The sequence below is a fragment of the Taudactylus pleione genome, unplaced genomic scaffold (genome assembly GCF_031769625.1).
Source record: "Taudactylus pleione unplaced genomic scaffold, aTauple2 ptg000201l, whole genome shotgun sequence".
NCBI lineage: Eukaryota > Metazoa > Chordata > Amphibia > Anura > Myobatrachidae > Taudactylus > Taudactylus pleione.
In genome coordinates this window covers 53,900,139-53,919,221 of record NW_028284603.1, presented here as the reverse complement: position 1 = coordinate 53,919,221, position 19,083 = coordinate 53,900,139, and the positions used below count along the sequence as shown (strand labels likewise).

Sequence of the window (19,083 nt, the reverse complement as noted above, 5' to 3'; positions counted from 1 at the left end):
CAGAAAATGTGCCAGTTTTCTAGTCCGGGTAGTGTAGTGGATACGCGTCATAACACTTCAGTTGCCACAATTGCACAGCGGTTTCAAACTCATCAAAACACTCCACGTTAAAGTAAATGCACTGGGAGTTTGTGGAATGTTGTAAATTGACTTGACTACTTGAGTTATTTTATCTCGTACCTGTGCTTTGCTTAGTGCATTTAGAGTTTAACTTTTGCCATTGTTGTCTTAGATTGTTTAATTGTTCTTATTTGCGTACTTTTTATTTCCCTATGTTTTGGGCCTTGTCAATACAATTGAAAGATTTTTTTTTTCTTTGTATAAATTTGAGTACTCTTGCTGGCCAGAGCCACGGTTTTTTTGATAGGTGTGATTTCCTGCAGTTTTTGACAACAATTTTTTACAGACAACAGGTTTTATTTTAAGCAGAAAAAAACTGGGTAGGCATTTGCAACATATTAGCATTGAAGTTGGCGTATTTTCCAGCAGTGTATAACCCATCCAAAAACAAGCTGGGCAATAAATTTATCCCCAGGTGTAAAGAGGAGGGGGCTCATCCAACCCATTTGTAGTAAAATATTTGATTACTTTATTAAACTACACAGCTGAACAGAAAGAAAGAAAAATTATACATTGTCTTCTGGAACCCCACAAAAAAACAAAATAATAATAATTCTCTTGACAGCACTTGAAGGGTAGGACATAGGACGGGAATAAAATCTTATATTTACATACCCCCAATCTGTTATTGTATGTCAGAATCAATTAGACTTTAAATGACCAAACCTAATAGAATTTGCAGGAAACAGCCAACTCTGTTTCATCACATAACCCTAAGCAATGGAAACTTGTCATCCATTAACATAAGGATGGACATTATATTCTCTGGGCAGGGATATATGGAATATAAGTTTTCCTTATCGAACACAATGGTCATCTAAGACTAAAACATACAGTATTACTGCAGGACGATCACTGACATCTCCTATGTAACATCACAATGTACAACAAACCTTAGTAAAACAAAATATTTCTCGCAATGGGAGACCTAAAAATGATACAAATGTGTATTGTACACCAGTTCCAAGTAAGGATGAGTGAGAAAGGTAACCAACATTATGTACATACCGTAACAATGTATAACAGGTGATAAGAATGAAATCACAACTAATTAACATTTCTTCTAGACAGACCTAAACCTAAATATGCTTAAATCTGCTAACTGAGCTGCATACTAGATGTTTTTGTAGAACTTGAAGACTCCAATGATAAGTTATCTCCAATGTATTCATTAAAGTTTATGCAACACTTTAATACAATATTCGGAAAGAACAGAAACATTCCCCTCGGCTTAGACAAATGGAAATTAGTGCACAAGTTTCGGTTCCTTTCATTTAAAAATAAAACAGTTTCTGGGGATGGGTCTCATTGGGTGGAAGATTATTTTCTTGAAGGCTTGTTTTCCACGAGCAGACTACAAAGTCTTTTAAGCAAGGGTTCTGTCTTATTTATGTAGAGGGTCGTGAATAAGGAGGTCAGTTTCTCCCGCAAATCTCCAAGAGGTGATGGGCTGTGACAATCAGGAATATTCAGTAGCGTATGGAAAAAGTCCACCCAAAAATCTCCATTTCGCAATCTAAAATAATCCAGAAAATATAATTATACTGTAGTAGCCATAAACACATACTTTATGCACATATGACGCTTATGGCAGAGTGTAATTAAATATATAGTACAGAAGTTTTAATTTCTGTAAAACTGACCTTTTAAAATTGCCCTCTGCCCTCCAGGCTCCATATTCTTCCCGTACCTTCATGTAGGTACCAAACAACATGCAGTAAACTGTTCCGGCCACTCCGAAGTAATCAGTCTGTAAACAGACACCATATATAAAATGATCAAAGAAATTTAAAGCCAAGTTACTAAGCAATAATATTTGGAAATTAGATTAGTTTTAATTTCTTGATCAAAAAATATGAGATATGGTAAGAACTTACCCTTGTTATCTCTATTTCTACGAAGTCCATAGGGTTCCACAGGATACCTTGGGGTATAGGTGTGACGTCAGTCGCAGGGCACCAAAGAGTTAAGCTTTCAGCCTCCCAGGATGCACTAGGTCCCCCTCCTATACCCCGCCCCCGGGCCAAGGCACCTCAGTTAGTTACCAAGCCATAGGCCGGAGGAGGAGAAGGAAGAGAGAGAACAAAGATCTGGACACATACAAGAATCACATTCTCACCAGAGGGAGACGGAAAACCGGTGACCAGAGCAAAGCCCATCTGCAGCACAGGTGCGACAGGGCGGGAGTCCTGTGGAACCCTATGGACTTCGTAGAAATAGAGATAACAAGGGTAAGTTCTTACCATATCTCATATTTTCTACTTCAGGGTCCATAGGGTATCCACAGGATACCTTGGGGATGTCCCAAAGCAGTATCCTTTAAGGGTGGGGACGCTCCTGTGCAGAAAGGAGAATCCGCCGCCCGAAGGAAGCATCCTGAGAGGCGAAGGTGTCAAACCTGTAATACCTCACGAAGGTATGGACAGAAGACCACGTAGCAGCCTTGCAGATCTGAACTGCCGAGGCACCACGTCGAGCTGCCCACGAAGGACCCACAGACCTAGTGGAATGAGCCTTCAGAGAAGGAGGGACCGGTAGGCCTTCATGAAGATAAGCTTCAGAAATAGCCATACGGATCCAGGCTGCCAAAGTTTGCTTTGAAGCAGGCCAACCCTTTTTACGGAAGCCAAAGAGGACAAACAAAGCGTCCGACTTCCTAAACGAAGAAGTGCGGTCAACATAAGTCCTTAAGGCCCGCACAACATCCAAAGAGGCCTCACCCACGGAAAGACCCGGTGAGTTAAAGGCCGGAACAACTATTTCCTCGTTAATATGAAACTGGGAAATAACTTTGGAAGAAACTCGGGCCGAGTGCGGAGCACTGCCCTGTTCCCATAAAAAACCAAGAAAGGGGGTCTACAAGAAAGAGCCCCTAACTCAGAAACACGTCTGGCCGAAGCAATGGCCAGAAGGAAAACAGTCTTAGCTGTTAGCCATTTAAGATCCACTGAGCCCAGTGGTTCAAACGGCGGTCCTTGGAGAGCCCTCAGGACCACAGCCAAATCCCAAGGCGCCACAGGTGGAACAAAGGGCGGCTGAATGCGGAGAACACCCTGCATAAAGGTGCGCACATCCGGGATTGTAGCAATCCTACGGTGAAACCAGACAGATAGGGCCGAAACCTGTACCTTCAAAGAAGCAAGGCGAAGCCCATGATCTAGTCCCGCTTGCAGGAAGGCGAGAATCCGAGACAGACGAAACTCCCGCGGTGCATAACCTCTCGGTCGACACCACTGGAAGAACGTATGCCACACGCGATGGTATATCCTCGCGGAAGACGGTTTCCGAGCTCGTAACATGGTACGCACCACAGAGCTGGAAAACCCCCGGGACCTCAGCATGGCCGTCTCAACAGCCACGCCGTCAAAGACAGCCGAGTCAGGTCCGGGTGAAGGCAAGGACCCTGAGACAGAAGGTCCGGTCGTAGCGGCAACCGCAGAGGAATGTCCACGGACAGACCCTGAAGGTCTGAGAACCAGTGCCGTCTGGGCCACGCGGGAGCTATCAACAGGAGCGTCCCTCCTTCCTGTTTGAATTTCCGGATTACCCGTGGAAGAAGGGAGACCGGAGGGAACAGGTATGCGAACCGGAACGTCCACCGGACGGACAGAGCATCCACCAGAGACGCCCCTTCGTCTCTTGTGCGAGACCCGTACACCGGCAACTTGTTGTTGTGCCGGGACGCCATGAGGTCGATTTCTGGAAGACCCCACCTGTCCACCAGTAGTTGAAAAACGTCCGGGTGCAGGGACCATTCCCCCGGATGAACGTCCTGGCGACTTAGAAAGTCCGCCTCCCAATTGAGCACTCCCGGGATGAAGACCGCTGATATGGCCGGAAGATTGCGCTCCGCCCAAACCAGGATCCGAGAGACCTCTACGAGAGCCGCCCGACTGCGAGTTCCTCCTTGCCTGTTTATGTAGGCCACGGTGGTAGCGTTGTCCGACTGGACCTGCACCGGGCGACCCTGGAGAAACCGCTGTGCCTGCTGGAGAGCATTGAAGACCGCACGGAGTTCCAAGATATTTATTGGAAGCTCCGCTTCTGTCGGCGTCCACCTGCCCTGGAACAAGTGTGGACCCGAAACTGCTCCCCAGCCCCGAAGACTGGCGTCCGTTGTCAACAGGACCCAATTTGGAACCCAGAACGGACGTCCCTTGTTGAGGTGGGTCGTCTGTAACCACCACGTAAGGGACAGGCGAACCTCCTGGGTGAGCACAATCGTCTGGGACTTCAGAGACTGAGTCAGCCCGTTCCACTTGGACAGGATCAGGTGCTGCAGAGGTCTGGAGTGAAACTGGGCGTATTCCACCATGTCGAACACCGACACCATGGAGCCCAGTAACCTCATCGCCGAGTGTAAGGACACCCGGCGGCTGTGCAGACAACTGCGCACCCTTGACTGTAAAGCAGAGATCTTGTCCTCCGTCACGAAGATCCTTTGCTGTCCCGAGTCCAATAAGGCTCCAAGATGCAGAATCCTCCGAGACGGGATTAGAGTGGACTTCTGCCAGTTGATTAGCCAGCCGTGCCGTTGCAGCAGTGCAATGGTCAGGTCCAAGTGGCGTAACAGGAGCTCTGGAGATCCTGCCACCAATAACAGGTCGTCCAAATACGGCAACATGCGGACTCCCTGCAGCCGCAGAGAAGCCGCCATGACCGCCATCACCTTGGTGAAAACACGTGGTGCTGTTGCCAGGCCAAAAGGTAACGCCCGAAACTGGAAGTGGTCGCTGCTGATTGCAAACCTGAGGAACTGTTGATGGCGCCAAAGAATAGGGACATGCAGGTAAGCGTCCTGTATGTCCAATGACACCAAGTAGTCCCCAGGTTCCAGCGCCAGAATGATGGACCGTAGGGTCTCCATCCGAAACTTCGGGACCCGCAAAGACTTGTTGAGTGCTTTGAGGTTGAGTATCGGACGATATGACCCATTGGGTTTCTGTACCAAAAATAGATTTGAATAGAAACCCTGGCCCCTCTGGGAGAATGGAACCGCCACTATAACTCCAGCCTGGAGCATAGTGTGCAATACCTTCCGCAGCTCCGTAGCCTTGTTCCGGTCTGATGGGAGACCCGTGGTGAAGAAGCGAGCCGGGGGTCTGTGCCGGAAGGAGAGGGCGTATCCGTGGGAAACCACCTCCAGAACCCAAGTGTCTGTCGTAGTGGTCGACCAACACTGGGCGAACTGTAGCAGGCGGCCTCCCACCCTGGGATCCCCCAAAGGGAGGCCCGGACCGTCAGGCCGCAGGCTTGTCATCTGGCTTGGGGGCCGGACGTCTGGTACTCCATGCCTGCTTCCGGGGCTTGACCGATTTCTTAGGGCCAGCCTGTCGAGGAAACGACTGTGGTTTGGGCCTGCCCTGGGCCCTAGATGACCGAAAGGACGATGGTCCCGAACCAGAAGGAGCAGCGGCCGACGGGAGACAGGCAGATTTGGCTGCCGCCAGCGTGGCCACAATCTTATCCAGATCCGGACCGAAGAGAACTTCTCCGGTAAACGGCAACGCTTCCAGACCTTTCTTGGAATCTGCGTCCGCCTTCCAGGATCGCAGCCACAAGGTGCGACGAGCAGCTACCGCTGCTGAAGAAATTCTAGACACCAGAGTACTAATGTCTAGAGCCGCCTCGTTGATGTAGGTGGCCGAATCACGGAGATTGCCAATCAACTCCGCCTGATCGGCCGGACAGTCGGATTCAAAAGAAGCCTCTAATGAATCCGCCCAGCGCTCCATCGCTCTGGCAACCCAGCAAATGGCCATAGCCGGCCGTGCTGCCCCCCCTGCAAGGGAATAAGCGGACTTCAGGCAGATTTCTACCTTGCGGTCCGTAGCATCCTTAAGGGAGGACATGGATGGCATCGGCAATGTGGCACTACGGACAAGACGGGTCACGTGAGAATCCACCTGTGGAGGGGATTCCCACTTAGCAAAATAATTATCCGCGAACGGATAAGCCACCGCCAGGCGTCTCTGCGGCTGGTATCTTTTGCCAGGTTGTTTCCACGCCTCCTCTAAATGGTCCACCAACTGACCCGAAAGAGGAAAGACTGTGGCATCGCCCTTCACATCTTTGAAAAAGGCATACTTAGATTTAGCCGCTGGGGGAACTTCGTCCTCAATCACCAAGGCTGTGCGGACCGCCCGAATAAGTCCAGGAATATATACTTTGGACTTAGCATCAGCGTCCTTAGTATGGAGAGGTTCCTGATCGTAAGGATCTAGAATCTCCCCATCATCAGACGTCCCTTCGTCATCCTCATAAGGAGCGGACAGAGACGCCACCGGCCTTTTATGAGACCGCATCACAGACTCCCCTTGCAACACATCCGACAAGTGCTGTACAGAACTTGTCAGGGAGTTAACCCACGCTGGCTCCTGAGAACCCGGGAGCGGGGAAATAGGGAGACTGTGGGGTACCACCAATTGTCGTGGGAACCCCTGCATGGGTGACGACACCACAGACTGCTGGGACAAACCCATCGGAGTAAACGCGGGCTGCGGAGCTAACTGGCCCACTAAAGCTGTTAACGCCTGAGCGAAACAAGCCCAGGGCGGCTCCTGTACCGGTGCTGTAACCGTAATAGGCCGCGCCATGGACAAACACTGCCGGCAAAGGCCCTCCGCGCTACCCTCCCCCTCCGCTAACGGTACTTTGCACGTGGTACACTGTAGCCGGAGGGGAAAATCACTTTCAGACATGATGGCACCACGTATGTGACCTCTCTCACCAATTAAGTATTAAATAGGCGAGAGACCACCCTGCAGCACCGCAAGGGCTTTAGCAGAAAGAACAGGGACAGTAATAAAGCTGACAGTTTAGAGAAGAAAAGTTACAGGCAGCAGCGCTAGCACAGTCACATACAATGCAGAAAAATAACAATTCCTGCACTAACAGCGCTGATCACTCAACTACACAGACACAGGGCCTGGTAGGACACAGCGCTGCATACACAGACCTGACCACAGCGGAGGAGAGGTATGCGGGGGGACCCAGACCACGATGCTTCCGTCCAGCGCTTCCAGCAGCGTTCACCATGCGTTCTGGAGAAGATGGCCGCCGAGGAGCAGAGAGGAGGCTGGCCTGGGGGAGGAGCGCTGCCACAGGACCAGTCGGCAGCATGCAGAGAGGGCTGTGTGCAGCGGGGGAGGCGCCGGCTGTGAGACAGGGAAGGCGCGCTCCCCTGGCATGCATTTAACCCCTGGGACGCCGCAGCGCTACCGCTCTGCTGCGGTCCGCTGTCCCAGGGGGTAGTGGAAGCGCAGGTTGGTCGCCTGGCTCCACGCTGCAGCCAGTCCCCAGGGAGCCCCCTGCCTGGGGACTTAGGACCATGTGATCAGCGGGGACCCACCGCGGGACCCCGCTGCTTACCTCTGTCCCCCTTGAATCCGGCCATGGTCCGGAGCATCTGGGGTCACCGCTAGCTGTGACCCCAGACGCCCACCAGCATCCCCGGATCAGTACCGGCGTTCTGGTACCGGCGGGGTGTAGGGAAGACAGCATGGACGTCAGGACTGACTGTCCATGCTGTTCATCCAGATGTGCAGCCACAGCTGCATGAAGAATAAGCTTCAGGGGCTCTTCTAGCCCCCACTCCAACAGGTGCACCCGACTCCGGCCGGGCACCAAACTAAAACTGAGGTGCCTTGGCCCGGGGGCGGGGTATAGGAGGGGGACCTAGTGCATCCTGGGAGGCTGAAAGCTTAACTCTTTGGTGCCCTGCGACTGACGTCACACCTATACCCCAAGGTATCCTGTGGATACCCTATGGACCCTGAAGTAGAAATAGCTATACAAAATAAGAGGCTTTAGGTTACTAGGTTTTTTTGCAGCAGTAAAAGGTAAAGTGGTTCTTCTCTTTTTGATTCCCCCATCCCATAGTATTTTATGTACACATAGCACCCAGTGTGCAGAGGTATACACTGCTCAACCTGCTTGGAGGTCGCTTGGCAACACATTTGATGGTCTATACAATTGTGTTTGCATGAAGCGCTACTGTCTCTCTAAGACACTAATGTGCAAAGTTTCAGGATAATGTACTATGAAATACAGTATCTAACACTACAGTGAATTAGAAGCATAAAAGTTGCATAGCCGATCTATAGACCTACCAAATGGACTACCTTGCAGGGTCAGAGCAGGTTGATTAGCGTTGCACAGGGTTTGCTAATAGCTCAATCAGCATTGGATAGCTGTATAAATAATAATAAAAAATATATAAAGTTTGGCGAGATAAATCTTTAAATTGCATAACCTTTTCCCACATTATTCATCTCCAGTCTGACTGAGCCTTTTCTTTTCTTTATACACATATTCCGCAGCACTGTACAGAGAATTTCTTACCATTCATATCTGTCCCTGCCTCTGTGGGCAGGGACAGATATGACACTATGGTCAATTTTTGTGGGGAGCCAATTAACCTACCAGTATATTTTTGGAGTGTGGGAGGAAACCGGAGTACCCGGAGGAAACCCACGCAAGCACAGGGAGAATATACAAACTCCACACAGTTAGGACCGTAATGGGAAACGAACCCATGGCCTCAGTGCTGTGAGGCAGTAACGCTAACCATTACACCATCTGTGCTGCCCCAAAACATCAAAACATGGCAGCATAATGAAAAGGTTATGTTTTACACATTTCATAGGTTCCACAAGTGATATTTCCTATAAAGAGTCTCTATAAAGACTGATGCCTTTCTAATAGAACTGTGTTTGTGTACCAACTGCTGTTGGAGAACAAAATGCAAAAAAACTAAGAGGGAGATTTATCAAACCTTGCAGAGAGATAAAGTGGAGAGTGATAAAGGTCTATTTACTAAGCCTTGGAGAGAGAAAGTGGACAGAGAAAGTACCAACCAATCAGCTCCTAACTCAATTTAAAACACATCCTTTAAAGTGACAGGAGCTAATTGGTTGTTATTTGATCTCAGACTACTTTATCTCTCTACAAGATTTAGTACATAGACCGCAAAGTACCAACTAATCAGCTTCTAAATGCCATTTTTGTTTTTTTGAAGCACAGCCTATAAAGTGACAGTTAAAAGCCGTTTGGTTGGTACTTTCTCTCCAAGATTTGATAATCTTCCCCTAACAGTGTATGGGCCTGCAAGAGAAGTTGGGGTACACACAAGTGCTTTAGAGAGCCTAATTTGGACTATATACTGAGTTGATTGCTGCATACCTGATAGTTCCATGGTTTATTGGTGAGCATTTCAACACACTGGAATCCGGAGGTCTCACATTTTGCAGTGAATGCTGTTCCCTGCTGGAAGAGAGTCATATCTATACTCTGACCAAAATCTATCAGTGCCAGCCCATGTGAAACAAGGTCCAGGTTGAATTTTGCATAATCAAGAACCCTAGGAAAAGAAACCATAATATTCATCATATTTAGAGTCTCAGTAAAATAAGTTATTAATCATGTCCTACATTGTTATAGTATCCTCAACGCTCTTTTCCAGGTAAACGCCTGGTTCATCCATGGAAAGTTAATGAAAGCTATTACATAGATTCTTTGGAAAACGAGATATACTTTTTTGTATATTCACTGTTTCTTGAATACACAGATGATGGGTAAGATTTTACAAATTATGCTCCAGGGCTCCTCTACCCCCGATAAAACTATGCTCCCAAGCTCATCATTAGACAAGCGATGCAACAAATCCTAAAAATCCTTAGTCACCCCCCATTTGCAGTAGGACAGCACAGATGTGTAGTGGAAAGCCACTGTCAAAAGGAGGTGAGGGATGATTTAGTAGTGCCTGTCAAAGTCAGCCTCCCCAAAGGTGGTAACAACCATCTTTAGAACATGGAAATCACAACCTTATTGCAAATGTTTGAGCAAGGTTTTCACACACTCAGTTGTGTGACGTAGGACAAACTCATTACTTGTGAATTAGGACTTCAATAACCATGTTGTTACAGTCAGCATCTCTGAGAAAAAAAGTCTGGCCTAAATAATAGAATGGTTGACCAGATTAGCCAACTAGGGCCTCACAACTGGAACCTCTTCCAGTGTGAAGTTCTGTAGAATTTGAGGGATTATCAGTGTTGGAGGGAAAAAGGAGCAGAAACTAGAACGTCCAAGAAACAATCAATCATTGTGTTGGTGAGCTAAAGACCTGGAATTTAAAGCCATGGAAATTGTGATGCAACACCAGCAGAACTTACTTTAGTGTCCTCTAAATGACAAGATCTTAAAAGACCTTTAGGATGGAATCTATGTTGGTCTCCATGCAGGCAACAAAGCCCACCTGTCAATTATCTACATAGATCATGAATATTGTAGAGATGACGGAAACAGAGTGCTCCACTGCAGGATTCAAGACCTCCTCCATCATTGCTTGTGTGTCACTACTCAAAGATCAGAATGAAAGATTTTGTTTGCCAGCACAAGGACTCATGATAGCACCATCCCCAAAGGCTGACATGTGCAATTAACATCTGCTAATATGGCAACTGAAAAGGGTCTCCTCACCACTGCCAGATGAGCCAAAATAACTCAGGTTTGAGAAACCTGTGCCACAAGCTCATATGGGCACATGTGGAACTGCGCAGAATGGATGGTTTTCAAAGTGAAATCCATCGAGATCATGCAATACCTGATAGTTGTGCAAAGGTGGTCTAAAGGGAACAGATTAGCCCCTGGAGAAAGTGTAATTGTCACGGGGGAGCTCTTGATATTGCAAGTGCATCCTTGGAATGCAAAATGTAGAGGATTCTTCCCTGAGGGTGGCAACGCAGACAGGAACTTGTTAGAAGTTGTGTCTGCTGCAAAATTTTTTATTTACCATATCCCGAGTGCCATCACTGCCTTAGATGATACTCTTGCTGCTAATGTATGGTAATTGAAGGGCACATTTTACTTGTAGGATGACAACCTATAATGGTTTCAAGAGTTACTCCACCTACTTAAACGGACCTATGTGGCAGCAAAAGCTGGCCAGACAACAAAAATGGAGGTGAACTGAGAAAGCCCTCCAGCCTGTTGTGCAAGGAACCCTTGAAAGTTAATGCATCCGGAGAGGGATTGTTGCCCTCTTCGACAGTTGCGATAGACAAGTGTCCACTTCAGGGAAAATTTCCTTTTACTAAAATCACCCTGGCAGATTGGATACAAAACGTCAAATGTTATGAAGTCAAAAAACTTCTGCCTGGATATGTACATTACTACACCAGCTCATAAAAGAGCTGGCTTAGGTGAAAGAGAACCAGCCAGCTCTTCTGCAATCTCCTTAAGAAAGCAAGCTGTCACGAGCAGGGCGGTCTTCCCTCATGCGCGTCTCCTTCCATTACTCATACCATCTACTCCTACCTTCCCACAAGGACACCTAACACCCTGCTGCTTATTTGTGTTATGATTGCTAATGCATCAATGTTCATAAACTATGTTCTTGTCCTGCATTGTTTTGTACTGTAAAGCTGGGTACACACTACACGATGTGTACCCAGCATGACATCACCGGTGACTCAACCCTGCATGCGGCAAGTGCATACATACTTGCAGATTCTGGGTTCGACAGGGGGGAGCTACGTGTTATGCTGCATTCTGGCATGGCATTGTTAGCGACATTCCCCGCCGGGCCTGCGATCAGCGGGAGCGCACATATCATGGGTACACATTAAAACAATGTACCAGACTTGCATATCGTCTAGTGTGTACTCCAGCTTTCCTCACGGTTTTCTTGTTCACTGCGGAACCCTTGTGGTGCCATATAAATAAAGGAGAATATTAATTATAATATTAAATGGGCTGCGGAGGCTGGTTCTTATCTTTTAGGTTTTGAAAACCCCATCCTGATAAGACAGTTGAACTTGTAGAATCAAGATAGTGCAACTGCACTATCTTCTGCCCCATCCTCAACCACCATATTCTTGCCACACCAATGAATGGTCCACCACTAGGTAAGCTTCATGAATTTAGGGTGAGGGGAAAAAGGGACTATGTGAAAAACCTGCCACAGAAAGAACCTGCATAGGCAGATCCCTGACTCAAAGATAAATGCATGTGCTACTCCTATGGCTCTCCCCACAAGGATTAAAAGGTGGAAAATGAGGCCCTTACACTAAATGAAGGGTTAAGCCTATACAGTCTCTCCATTTGACAGCTCTACCTGGGACTGCTGCACACTGTAGGTGGGGCAGAAGAGGCCAAGTCGGACATTTTGCAGACACAACTGTGGACTACCAAAATCGGTGTAGGAGTAGTTTGCCTCTGTCTTATGTATGCAGTGTTTCTACTCCCTCGCCATCACCCTGGAGCTAGCTGATACACGTCACTGGTGGTTACAGTGCACTCCCAAGATCTAAGTGCTCCCTGCTGATCAGGGTTGCTCAGCTCAAGACCGTCCCTGCCTTCTCCTGGGCCTGACCTTTGTGAGTTTGTTCTAGCCCACGATAGTGTTCCAACTTCCCGTGAGGGTGCTGAGCTGGGACAGGCTGGCTCTCCCCCACTCTCCTGCTGTCATCTGCCGTCCGTGATCTGACCACATGGCGGGTGATGTAGTCTGCGAGCCACCTGGCTCGTCCGCTGCTCCTGGAGTTGCATAAGGCTCTGAGCTCCCCACAGACCTGTCTGGCAGTGCTGACCTCTCTTAAGCTGGTCCCTGATGGCGGTGTACATTGCTGCCCCCCCCTCTCAAAGTCAGCACCCCTCTCCTGGTCCCGGCTGATCACCTTGGCCAAACTCTGGCTTCCTCACTAAGGGATTGTTGTGGTTGCTGTACTGGTGCTTTCCACCATAACCTTTCTGAGGCTGCCAGCTTGATAGAAGAGTTCCTAACAGCTGCTGTTTGTGACTGCCTCCTCCTTCTATTCTGTAGATGATCCTGTTGCTTGTGCTCAGAGTTCTCCAGGATACCCTGTGCCTCAAAACATCTGTGGTCCACCTCTGCCCACCTACAGTTACTGCCTTTATACTTTATGGCTCTTTATTAACAGCACTAATTTGGCTTATATTTTCTCTCTGGCTCACACCACTTGCTCCATGTGGCCTGACTACTACCTCCTCACCGTACCATGACCCCCTGAGCAGTCAACATAAAATGGGTAGACAATGAGTAGTTCCTACTGTCCTGAATATCACTCTTACGTGAATGCAATTTTTCTACCTACTTTTTATTGTATATTTCCCGAATGGGGAAGAGAAAGACGTTAAAAAAAACCAAAAAAAAACGGACGACTGTTCAACTGAACCAAATATGTTTTGCTATTTGTCCCCAGACGCAGATGTACATTCCAATGTTACTTTGCCCTGGTCAGTTTCCCCACCACTGTCAGAAGACATAAATCAATTATCAGTGGATAGAGGACATGGCACTAATCTGGGAGGACCTACTGGTCCATACCGGCTCCCTACCAACTAAACAAGACCTCCCTTCTAAACAAGATTTTCTTGGTCTGAAGAAAAGTCTCATGGAAGCAGCAAAAACAGAGTGCAACTTTACACGCAGATATTTGTCAAGTTTCCCTCTGTTGCTCTAAACTGGAAGACCGGGCCGAGGCTATTGTGGAATTCCAGGTTAGACTCCCCAAAAAAAAAACCTGTCTCCGAACATAAACGGACGCCGCAATAACCAGACGCTGATTCAGATCCTGATAATGTTATCCTTTTCGATCAAGCCAACCATACTCTGTGCCCATAGGGTCTGCAGAGTGAAGTTCCCTGAGAAAATGTGCCACTTACACTACCACACTATCTTTGCAAGGCAAGACAACACAACTTGAGGCCCTTGAATTTAATGGCACTAAAATCCACATCTTCCCCGATTTATCTTTGAATACTCTCTAGCACAGATGCAATCTTAAGCTGCTCACTGACCTGATCTTATTAAATAAAAGGGCATTTCGGTGGGGCTTTCTGCTCAGCCACTCATAATGGGCAACATGTTTTTCTCCAAGACCCTGATGATTTGGATACATTCTGCAAAATGCTAGACATCCAAAAGCAGCTCCCGACTGATTAGTTTCAGATGTGGTTCCTTGACTCCTTTGTTAATGCTTGTTCACATCCTACATGTCTCTGTGCTATGAACTGTCATTGTTTCTTTCCTATTAGGTTCTTTCACCATTTGCTAGTTACATGCTTTGTAGGTTATTATACATTATCTGTTTTATTTATTGCATTCACCTTTCATGTATATTTTCTTTATTCTGATACAAGTGGCAGCCATAAAAGCCGGCTGCATGCAAGTCTTTGGTGGGGGACAGAGCTTCTCCCCCGGCCAGGGAGGCGGGCACTGCAGAGAGCGTACACCTCACAGACTCCCGTGCTCTGTTCCCGCTCTACACGCAGAAACTCTGACACAGCCAGCCACAGTGCTCTCACTGGCCTCCAGCATCCTGTCCAGGTTTTTTAGCGGGGCCTTATTGAGGAGATTTGTGTGACACTCCTCCATATCTATTGCAGTCTCTCTCTCTCCCATTGTCACTGAGTGGGAAGCGGTTTGTCACCGTCTCCTCTGTGTCAGTATGACAGACAAGGGTGCTGCCTCTAAGGCTTCACAAAAGCTGTATGTCTGTAAAAAGTGCAACACTAATATCACTCAGGCTCATTCAGAGGAGGCTCTGCTATGCGACACTGGGAATCCTGCTTCTGTGAGGGCTACCCCAGTCCAAGACACCTCTCCTCCTTGGATGTCCACTCTAGCTGGTGTCATGTCAGATCTTTCTGCAGAACTAGCAGAGTCTCGCAGGAAAAATGGAAGCTTCAAGAGAGACAGCTGAGCCGGCCTGGGCTCAAGCCGTAGCTCGGTCTATGGCAAGTTTGGTTCAGGTGGTGGGTTCTGCCTTTCAGGTATCGCCACCACAACCGCCGCCCAGAAAGAGCTCTGCTTGTGATTTGCAGTTGGATGAGTTGGAGGACTGGTTATCTCTTTTAGAGGAAGGAGACTTTCTTCAGGACTCGGAAGAGGAGTTGCTTCCGGAGGAGGATCCTCAGGAGGTGGATATGGGGGTTGGAGGCCCACATCCTCGCGGTACGTCAGATACTTAAAGTAACAGACACGGCGTCTCCAGCTCAGACATCCCTCTTTGCTAAACAAAAGGTCTTCTATCACTTTTCCCGTTTCCCAGAAACTTGACGATCAAATGGCGGTTGCTTGGAAACATCCGGACAAGAAGTTTCAGATATCCAAGAATCTTCTCTCCACCTATCCTTTGTTCCAGAAAATAGGGTTCGGTGGTAATCTCCTCCACTGGTGGACTCATCGATATCCAATCTCTCTAAGAAAACTACGCTAACAGTTCTGGGAGGTAATTTCCCTGAAGGAAGCTTCTGACCGCAGCAAGTCAGAAACAACGTTAAAATCCATCTCTACAGTAGCTGGGATGCTTCTCCGCCCTGCGCCGATGGGCTCTTGGGTCAATAAGGCTTGCGTTCTCAGACACCAAGATCAGAAATTCTCATCTTAGCGGAGCACATCAGAGAATCAGCCATCTACCTTGGGGAGGCATCCAGGCATGTAGGCTTGCTTGGCTCTCGGATTTCAGCTTCGGCAGTTGCTGCTTGCAGAGAATTCTGGCTTCGTTCCTTGGCAAGCTGTTGCTGAGTCCAAGAAGGCGGTGGAGGCATACCATTCACCGGCGATATATTTGATAAGTGGATCTCTCAAGCCATTGAAAGCAAGTCCACTTTTTTGCCTTCTTACTCGTCTTCAGTTCCTATGCCACATAGGTCTTATTCAGGAACTTCCATTCGTTCCATTTATGTCCCCACTAAATTTTGAGGTCGTGCAAGAGGCTGTTCCTCCGCTTCTAGAGGAGAAAGAGGTAGAGCGAGTACTGCAGCTCCTTCTCACCGCCAGGATGCCAAGCCAGTGGCATGACTGGCTGCCCGTCCAACTGGGGGCCCCCATGGAGGGAGCTGGTCTCTCTCTTTTTAAAGATGTATGGCTTCACACTTGTTCCTACACCTGGGTCTGAAATCTTGTCTCTCAGGGTTACCGGATAGATTTTGCAGTTCATCCTCCTCTTCGTTTCTTCACGACCGGCCTCCCATCCTTGGCTGTGAAGAGGATGGTGTTACAGCAGGCTAATCGACAAGCTCCTGGATTCAGAGTTTCTGGTTCCGGTTCCACATCATAGCGCAAAGGCAAAGAAGGATTCTATTCAAATCATTTTGCGGTTCCAAAGCTGAACGGTCCGGTCCGGCAGATTCTGAATCTTGCGTCGTTGAATCTCCACTTAACATTTTACAGATTCAAGATGGAATCCCTACACTCTGAGAGCGAGTTTGGAACCAGGGGAATTTCAGGTGTCCTTAGCTATCAAGGACGCTTACTTACCCCTCTGAGAACCACATCAAGCAATCAGTTTTGGGCCCTCCCGTTCGGACTCTCTTCGGCCCCCAGAGTCTTCATGAAGGTCACGGCTACCATAGTTGCTCTTCTCAGACTTTAGGGTGTAACCATAATACTGTATTTGGATGATCCTCAAAGCTCCTACATCAGAAAGACTCCTAGAGCAGTTTTCAACCGCTGTGCTGCGGGCGGTTGTGAGGTGTGCCGCATCGCTAGAGCCGGTCACATTAAAGAGCTGCGGCCCGGGCAGCGCTGCCACTGAGCTCCTCTGGGAGGCTCAGGGGCCGTGACCTGCATGAACGCGGCAGCGTGACATCACAGGTCACGCATGCCGCGTTGCCTGCCTGCCCGCCCCAACAGAGTCTCAGCCAGTTCTTTCCTCCCGCTCGCGGCCAGCCAGTCCTTCTCTCCTTCCCGCCTGCCACCAGGCAGTATTCCCACCTTCGCCAGTGGTTAGCCACCCCTTCACTAACTCCTGCCTGCGGCCAACCAGTACTACCCACCCGCGACCAGCCACCCCTTCTCTCCCACCCGCCCGTGGCCAGCCAGTACATCTCTCTCCCTCCAGCGGCCAGGAAGCCCTTTCCTCCTAGCCGCCCGCGACCAGCCAGCCACTGCCGACAGCTCTGCACTGTGGGAACCTGCAGCCGATGACAGACAGGTAAGTCTAAAAAATTAACATTTATTTTTGATCTGGCAGCCAGTATGATTTGATTTTGTGGAGAGCAATGTGTTGTTTTTTTGTTTGTTTCTGTGGTTGCCTATGTTATTTTTTTTCTGTGGGGGGGGGGTCTTTTTTTTTCTGTGGGGGGGGGGGGTCTATTTTTTTTTCTGTGGGGGCCTATGTTTTTTTTTCCTGTGGGGGCCTATGTTATGTTTTTTTATGTGGGGGCCAATGTATGTGTGTGTTATATCTTTGGGGCCATTGTATGTGTGCTTTATTCCTGTGAAGGCCAATGCGTGTTTTTTTATGTGAGAGCCAATGTGTATGTTTTTGCATAGGTCGCGCACGCCGCATCGCCGGATGGTGTGCCTTGGCAATTTTAAAATCTTGCCAAGTCTGCCTCGAGTTGAAAAAGGTTGAAAATCACTGTCCTAGAGGATGCATATGTCACGTACCACCTTCTGCTGCAACACGGTTGGATTATACATTTTCCAAAGTCGCAGTTGGTTCCATCACAGCGCTTCCAGATTCTGGATACCAATCTACAGAAGGTGTTTCTGCCAGCGGGTAAATCCACAGCTACCCTGGAGCTAGTCTGACTCGTCCTCCAGCCTTGGTGGGTGTCGTTGCATCTCTGCATCCACCTGCCTGGAAAAATGGTAACGGCTTTGAAAGCCTTAAGTTTGGTCGCTTTCACTCTCGGACCTTCCAAATGGATCTCTTGTCCCAGTGGTCGGGGTCTCATCTCCACATCCATCGCCTAGTGTGTCTGTCTCCCGAGACGCACATTTCCCTTCTTTGGTGGATACAGTCCAGCCATCTGCTGGCCGGTCGGCGTTTCGGTCTTTGGAATTGGGTCGAAGAGGAACCCGAAGTAGCGGCGCCATGCAGGAAGTCACTCACATTGTCCATTGGGAAAGACACGCCGCAACACTGTTGGTGGTATTCATTCTGGGTGTAGACAACTGGGAGGCGGATTACCTCAGTCACCAGGCTCTCCATCCGGGGGAATGGGCTCTTCATCCTCATGTTTTCCAGCAGCTGGTATAGCTATGAGGAAGGCCCCAGATAGATCTCATAGCGTCCAGACAACCATCAACTTCCTCGTTATTGCTCCCGCACCCAGGATCCAGCAGCGGTGACAATGGACGCTCTGATAGCTCTGTGGTCAGTTCCAGTTTGTTGCCCCTTCTCCTTGGGGTGCTCAAACGCATCAAGAGGGAAAGGGTTACTGTCATTCTGGTGGCCCCAAACTGGCTGCGTAGGGCCTTGCACTCTGATCTGCATATGCTCCTGGCAGACTATCCCTGGCCACTGCCTTTTCGGCCGGACCTCTTTCAGCAGGGTCCGTTCCTCTACTCCGCCTTACAGTGGCTGCGGTTGACTACTGGCTGTTGAAACAGCGCTGTTGAGATGTAAGGGCATTCCACATGCGGTTATTCCCATCATGCTCTGAGCTAGGAAACCGGTGACTTCAGCCCTCTATCATCAAATTTTTAAGTTTTACGTGGCATGGTGTGAAAGACGGGGTTTTCATACCTCGTCTTTTTGCCTGGGTCATCTCGAATTTTCTTCAGTCAGGCTTGGATGCCGGCCATCACTTGGGATCTTTGAAAGTCCAGGTCTCTGTCCTGTCCATTTTCTTCCAATGCAAGTTGGTCCTGTTTCCGTACGTACAGACATTTTTGCAGGGGGTTCTCAGCCTTAAACCTCCTTTTGTTACTCCGACAGCTCTATGGGATCTCAGCCTGGTACTCCTTTCTCCTGTCTGTTTTTGAACCATTGGAGTCTGTGGATTTGAAATATCTTTCCTGGAAGACTGTTTCTGTTGGCCTTGGCTTCAGCTAGGAGAGTTTCGGAGCTTGGCGGGCTATCGTGTCACTCTCCTTATCTGGTTTTTCATTAGGATCGTGCAGAGCTTCGGTCTCGCTCTGCTTTTTTGTCAAAGGTGGTTTCATCTTTTCATATCAACCAACCTATTGTAGCTCCAGTTTTGGCA

General features: G+C 48.5%; 1 protein-coding gene across 1 annotated transcript in view; it reads right to left on the bottom strand.

Annotated features, from left to right (window-relative positions):
• Positions 1-415: 415 nt before the first annotated feature.
• The window catches only part of BUB1 (BUB1 mitotic checkpoint serine/threonine kinase), a 68,532-nt gene continuing 49,864 nt past the window's right edge, over positions 416-19,083 (bottom strand). Inside the window, exons 23-25 of the mRNA XM_088477390.1 lie at positions 9,304-9,481; positions 1,764-1,870; positions 416-1,636 (exon numbers count right to left, since the gene is read on the bottom strand). Coding sequence (XP_088333516.1) covers positions 1,441-1,636; positions 1,764-1,870; positions 9,304-9,481 — 481 coding nt within the window. The 3' untranslated portion in view covers positions 416-1,440. The remainder of the gene's footprint in view (positions 1,637-1,763; positions 1,871-9,303; positions 9,482-19,083) is intronic.